General features: G+C 57.3%; 1 protein-coding gene across 1 annotated transcript in view; it reads left to right on the top strand.

Moving 5' to 3' along the window:
- Positions 1-2,750: 2,750 nt before the first annotated feature.
- Positions 2,751-6,976, top strand: part of ANKRD13C (ankyrin repeat domain 13C) — a 33,288-nt gene continuing 29,062 nt past the window's right edge. Inside the window, exon 1 of the mRNA XM_072127857.1 lies at positions 2,751-3,184. Coding sequence (XP_071983958.1) covers positions 2,923-3,184 — 262 coding nt within the window. The 5' untranslated portion in view covers positions 2,751-2,922. The remainder of the gene's footprint in view (positions 3,185-6,976) is intronic.

Below are 6,976 nucleotides of genomic sequence, written 5' to 3'. Positions count from 1 at the left end.
GAATTCTATGCCTTCTATGTAAATAAAGCCTTTATACTTTGGATTTTTCGGCGTGCTGTGGCTTCCTCCATCGATGTCCCAAACATATAAAATTGGTTATTTATACAAAAAAATGTGGCTAAGTATATCCAGACCCCAGACCATTACATTTAGGGGTTTTCCATCTGCAATTGTAAGAATCAGTATTGAGAGCGTCCCGCTAAGGACATGTGGTCACTTCAGTCCGTGGCAGCAGCAGTGACCCCACAGATAGAGACTGTCTGCCCCCATCAAATGTCCGTCATCTTAAGGCCGGCGGCACATGTGGCGTTTTTAAACCGTTTTTGGGCCATTTTGAAGCAGTCCCATAAACAACGCATGTGTTTTTGACCGTTTCCAATTATCCTCATTAAGATAATTGGAAAAAAACGGACAAAAACACATTTGTTTTTTAATGGACTGCTTCAAAATGGCCCAAAAACGGGTTCAAACGCCACATGCGCCGCCGGCCTTATCTAAACTGAAGATTCATGCTCTGCACTGTGGAAGGTGTTATATAGATATTATGCATGTATACAATGGTGTACATCCTTTAGTGTGTCAGGTCTGATCCTGGGGCCCCCTGACACTTTGGGCCCCATAGCAGCTACTATGGCTGCTACCACTGTAGTTTCGCCCCTGATCAGACTTGATCGTGGGCAATAAACCTAAACATAATAAGTTGACAGTTATAGGGGCTGGACCATGAACCCCTCAGACGCGGTGGTCTGATGTGACGGTGTAAGTCCCGGAGCCTCCTATGGGGCCTTCTGAATGTTCATCTCCTGCCAAGTGGAATTATCCAATCCATTTGAGTTATCGGTGAGTGAATGATTGCGCGTTTCAGATGGCAGAGAAAAATTAAGGGCGCATTCACACGATGCGTTGCGTCACGTTTTTGATGCATTCCAAAGGCTTCAACCTTGATCACATGTAGAACTAACATTATATAAAACAACAAACAGTGATAAAAATAAAAGTCTAGACCAGTGGTGGCGAACCTATGGCACATCTCTATGGGCACCCTCGCCATCACCCCAGGGCAGAGTTCGCCAGTCAGGATTTGAGGCCTCTTGCAGCCCAGGACCCTAGAAGGAGCTACAATGATAATCCAAACTTCTTCTCCTTCTTTCTACTGTATTGGTGTCCCCAGGGGCCTATACAACTTAATCCTGTGTAAGAGCAGGGAGTAATAAGCTACTGCTCGAATTGTGGCATTGGCACTTTGCAAAAAATATGTAGGTTTTGGTTGTAGTTTGGACACTCGGTGTCTAAAAGTTTTGCTATCACTGGTCTAGACTTTTATTTTTATCACTGTTTGTTGTTTTATATCATAATAAAAGATTTTCAATACAGATTATTTCCTGCTATTTATCACTATTGTAGATACGATGTGGCCTATTAGCGCCCCACGATAGCTTCTTTCTCCTGTTTTTTTTTCCCGTTTTTTACTCCACTGTCTACACCGGCCTCTATTCGAGGTCTGGGTATTTTGGAGCTATGGGAGCTGCTTAGCACAAACCATCCATCTACTCCTGCTATTGGCTTCAACTAGCCATACGATCCGGAACCCTTCCCCAGGGTGGGCTACAAACTGCACTGTAACCAGGTGCTTTCAGGTGAGCAGTGCTCTCTTCTCTCACCAACCATTGATCCCAACAGTATTACACGAGGCGCCGTCCTCTCTTGTTGTTTTTTCGTTCTGTTTACGATGTATTCATGAGGGGGGCGTGACTGCTGCATGATGTGCGGCAATCACCGCCAGACTATAGAGGGAGCAGGGCGGTCCGGGGAAGAGACAGCACCTCGGACCGCCCCCTCTAAGCGGTCCAGCATTTTCATGTACTCCGCCATAGTGTTTGTTAGCATTATCTGAGCTCCAGGGCGCGTTCACACGTTGCGTTTTGGTCGCGTTTTCATTGCGTTTGAAACGCATATACAACAGCTGATGAGAGGTTATTTGCCTAATTACATTGCCGTTTACGTGACTCTAGCGCACAGGGGGGAGGTCCTCGGCCCGAACGCACATACGTTTCCAGAGAAACGCATGCGATCGGCTTAACAATCGGGCCGAGGACCTCCCCCTGTGCGCTAGCGTCGTGTTATGACGTACGCCTAGCGGTACGTGTGACCGCGGCCTTACTTTCTGGGTGACAGCTCCTCTTTAAAAAATATCCCTCCTGTGATGGTTTAAAGTTAAGGTTTACAAATAAAAAATAAATAATCAGGATTTTTTTTTATACCCCTATAAATTTTTACCTTCAGGTAAAACTAGCTGCGCTGTCTGGAGACAAGTTATTCAGGATTATTATTATTTTTGGGAATCTTTGGAGGAAATTGCTAATTTCTCATTTTCTCCACATTAAAACGTTTTTAGAGCTCAACAGCCAATCAGATCGCCGCTACCATTCAGAATCGCCCTTCAAACATCCTAAAAGCTGGATTCTGATTGGCTGCTACGGCGCGCGGGCCATTTCCGCCTTCCCAGTGCATATATACTCCACCCTGCAGACGCCAGCGATGGCGACCACTACCGTGATAACGGCCCTCGCCGCATAGCGTCAGCAAACCAGAGTGACTGCTGCCCATTACGTCACTAGATTGCGCCCGCCCACTCACGGGTGGCAAACAGAGCAAACTGCGCGTGCCCGCATGACGTCACTTGCGTGCGCACGCCCGCTCCGGCTCTCCGAGGGGGCTGACTGCGCAGGCGCACCCTTCAGTCGTGACGTCAGTGCTCTTTGTCCCGCCCCCAGATCTCGCGATAGCGGCGCCGTAAGATGGCGGCGGGGGGTGAGCGGCTGCGCTGAGGAGAGGAGGAGGCGCTGGTGGCCGCGGTGTCCCGGGTGTGAGCCGCATGTCCCGGCTTCTTCTCCCTCGTCTCTCCCCGCCCTCGCTCTTCCAATGACCGGGGAAAAGATCCGCTCCCTGCGGCGGGACCACAAGCCGTGCAAGGATGAGGAGCTGCTGGAGCCCGAGGAGGAGGCGGCGGCGGCCGGGACCTTCACCCGCAAGAACCGCAAGAGCTTCAGCAACCACCGGCTGAGCCGCGCGCCCTCCAGCCCGGAGCCGGGACACCCCGTGCACGAGTGCGTGTACAAGGGCGACATCCGCCGCCTGTCCTCCCTCATCCGCAGCCACAGCATCGGCCAAAAGGACAGCCATGGTGAGCACAGCCGCTGCGGAACCTCTTACCGGCGGAGGGGGCGGGCCCTGGTGTGACTGCCCGGCGGGAGGGGGCGGGCCCTGGTGTGACTGCCCGGCGGGAGGGGGGGGGCCCTGGTGTGACTGCCCGGCGGAGGGGGGCGGGCCCTGGTGTGACTGCCCGGCGGAGGGGGGCGGGCCCTGGTGTGACTGCCCGGCGGAGGGGGGCGGGCCCTGGTGTGACTGCCCGGCGGAGGGGGGCGGGCCCTGGTGTGACTGCCCGGCGGAGGGGGGCGGGCCCTGGTGTGACTGCCCGGCGGAGGGGGGCGGGCCCTGGTGTGACTGCCCGGCGGAGGGGGGCGGGCCCCGGTGTGACTGGCCGGCGGAGGGGGGCGGGCCCCGGTGTGACTGGCCGGCGGAGGGGGGCGGGCCCCGGTGTGACTGGCCGGCGGAGGGGGGCGGGCCCCGGTGTGACTGGCCGGCGGAGGGGGGCGGGCCCCGGTGTGACTGCCCGGCGGAGGGGGGCGGGCCCCGGTGTGACTGCCCGGCGGAGGGGGGCGGGCCCCGGTGTGACTGCCCGGCGGAGGGGCAGGGTGATTGGCCAGAGAACCTCTTACCTGCCCCGGGTAACTGTCGGTGGCATTCAGGTGCTGGAGGTGGGTGGGCTGGCACCAGGGGGTTTGGATAATCGGCCGGAGGGGATAGGTGGTCCTGGTGGTACAGTGTGGGGTGGCAGATACAAGAGGAGTTGTTGTGGTGAGGGGTAGATGGGGGGTCGGGATGGAATAGGGCAGTGATGTTTAACCTTTTAGAGCCTGAGTGCCCGATCTTTAACCAGAAGCCACTTATTTATAGCACAGTGCCAGCGCAGGAGTCTGAGCAGTCATTTATTCCTCCTCGTTCTTTGACAACTTTCCGTCGTTCAGCCTCCTATAGACACCGACACAGCTGAAAGGAGGAGGGAATATTCCCCTATCATTGTAGGAAGGTTCTGTGAGTCCTGTCTGGTGCACTTCATTCTGGGGTGATGGCCTGGGTGCCCACACAGAGGACTCCGAGTGCCGCCTCTGGCACCAGTGCCACAGGTTCGCCATCACTGGAATGTTTTGGGTCTGTAGCAGGTGCGGGAGGGAATGGGCTGGTTGGGGAGTGGGTCACATGGGGTGACAGGCATCAGGGGGAGAGGGACTAGTGGGATAAGTGAGTTTGGTCAGGGTGGTAGGTACTGAGCGGGGGCATTTGGCGTGGCAGGCACCGGGGTGGGGTGGGGGGTCGGTTGCTCTGGGGTAGATGGGTGGGGCAGTTGGGGTGGCAGGTAGTGTGGGGTGAGGGTGGCAGGCACCGGGGTGGGGTGGGGGGTCGGTTGCTCTGGGGTAGATGGATGGGGCAGTTGGGGTGGCAGGTAGTGTGGAGTCAGGGTGGTAGCTACTGAGCGGGGGCATTTGGCATGGCAGGCGGTGGGGTGGGGGTCGGTTGCTCTGGGGTAGATGGGTGGGGCAGTTAGGGTGGCAGGTAGTGTGGGGTGAGGGTGGCAGGCACCGTGGTGGGGTGGGGGGTCGGTTGCTCTGGGGTAGATGGATGGGGCAGTTGGGGTGGCAGGTAGTGTGGGGTCAGGGTGGCAGGCACCGGGGTGGGGGTCGGTTGCTCTGGGGTAGATGGATGGGGCAGTTGGGGTGGCAGGTAGTGTGGGGTGAGGGTGGCAGGCACTGGGGTGGGGGGTCGGTTGCTCTGGGGTAGATGGATGGGGCAGTTGGGGTGGCAGGTAGTGTGGGGTGAGGGTGGCAGGCACCGGGGTGGGGGTCGGTTGCTCTGGGGTAGATGGGTGGGGCAGTTAGGGTGGCAGGTAGTGTGGGGTCAGGGTGGTGACCTGTGTAGGTATCAGAATGATGTGGGATTTGTTAGGCTTCCCCTGTACATGTGATCACACAGAGGCTGATGGGAGTAGTCATCCTGTGGTCACACGGGTCATGTGACCGGCTGCTTCCTCTGAGTCACTGCTGCTGGTTTCTTTTCCCGCAGCCACAGGTATCAGCGTCGTCTCCATCACTATATGAAGCAGCGCTGCTCCCACTGTGCTATTCAGGCTTCCAATGTGTTGGGGATGATGGGGGTTGTTGTAGATGTCACTGCTGTACACGGCACCTGCCAGAGAGATCAATAATGACAATGTGCGGCAGCGCAGTGTACACAAAGTGACCCCTGACCTCTCGCTGTACAGGGTGTTATAGGAAGTGATGCAGGTCACATGACCTCATGCTGGGGGGGGGGGCAGTTTTGGTTGCAGGTAGTCGGGATGGGAGGGGCTGTGTCTGGGATGTGTGAAGCCACCAGGAGAGATGTGTAGTCAGACCACTGTGGATGTTGTTAGTAGCAGCAGGACTGTGATATGTGGATTTATATTCCAGGATTGGAGTGCACTGGGGCTGTGCCCTGCCCTCGCGCTGCTGTGCCCTGCCCTCGCCTCCTGGTTTTGGTTGTGTAGGTAGATCCTGAGGGATGGGGCATTGTGAGGTCTATAGATGTGCTTACGGGGGAGCGGATAGTGAGCGGCGCTGCCCGTACCAGGAGGTTACTATGTAATGTGCCACAAGGACACCGCGCCCCAGCCTGGGGGGGCGACATCTGCAGCATGTGTGAGGTTACACGGGGGGGGGACATCTGCAGCATGTGTGAGGTTACACGGGGGGGGGACATCTGCAGCATGTGTGAGGTTACACGGGGGGGGGGCGACATCTGCAGCATGTGTGAGGTTACACGGGGGGGCGACATCTGCAGCACGTGTGAGGTTACACGGGGGGGGGACATCTGCAGCATGTGTGAGGTTACACGGGGGGGGACATCTGCAGCATGTGTGAGGTTACACGGGGGGGGGGGACATCTGCAGCATGTGTGAGGTTACACGGGGGGGCGACATCTGCAGCACGTGTGAGGTTACTGGGGGGGGGACATCTGCAGCATGTGTGAGGTTACACGGGGGGGGACATCTGCAGCATGTGTGAGGTTACACGGGGGGGGACATCTGCAGCATGTGTGAGGTTACACGGGGGGGGGGACATCTGCAGCATGTGTGAGGTTACACGGGGGGCGACATCTGCAGCACGTGTGAGGTTACTGGGGGGGGGACATCTGCAGCATGTGTGAGGTTACACGGGGGGGGGACATCTGCAGCATGTGTGAGGTTACACGGGGGGGGGGGACATCTGCAGCATGTGTGAGGTTACACGGGGGGGGGGGACATCTGCAGCATGTGTGAGGTTACACTGGGGGGGGGGACATCTGCAGCATGTGTGAGGTTACACGGGGGGGGGGGACATCTGCAGCATGTGTGAGGTTACACGGGGGGGCGACATCTGCAGCACGTGTGAGGTTACTGGGGGGGGGACATCTGCAGCATGTGTGAGGTTACACGGGGGGGGGACATCTGCAGCATGTGTGAGGTTACACGGGGGGGGACATCTGCAGCATGTGTGAGGTTACACGGGGGGGGACATCTGCAGCATGTGTGAGGTTACACGGGGGGGGACATCTGCAGCATGTGTGAGGTTACACGGGGGGGGACATCTGCAGCATGTGTGAGGTTACACGGGGGGGGGGGACATCTGCAGCATGTGTGAGGTTACACGGGGGGGGGACATCTGCAGCATGTGTGAGGTTACACGGGGGGGGGGGACATCTGCAGCATGTGTGAGGTTACACGGGGGGGAGGACATCTGCAGCATGTGTGAGGTTACACGGGGGGGAGGACATCTGCAGCATGTGTGAGGTTACACGGGGGGGGGACATCTGCAGCATGTGTGAGGTTACACGGGGGGGC

Source organism: Engystomops pustulosus, chromosome 10, assembly GCF_040894005.1.
Source record: "Engystomops pustulosus chromosome 10, aEngPut4.maternal, whole genome shotgun sequence".
Lineage (NCBI taxonomy): Eukaryota > Metazoa > Chordata > Amphibia > Anura > Leptodactylidae > Engystomops > Engystomops pustulosus.
The sequence above is the reverse complement of the archived record's forward strand: the minus strand, read 5'-3'. Positions and strand labels throughout refer to the sequence as shown.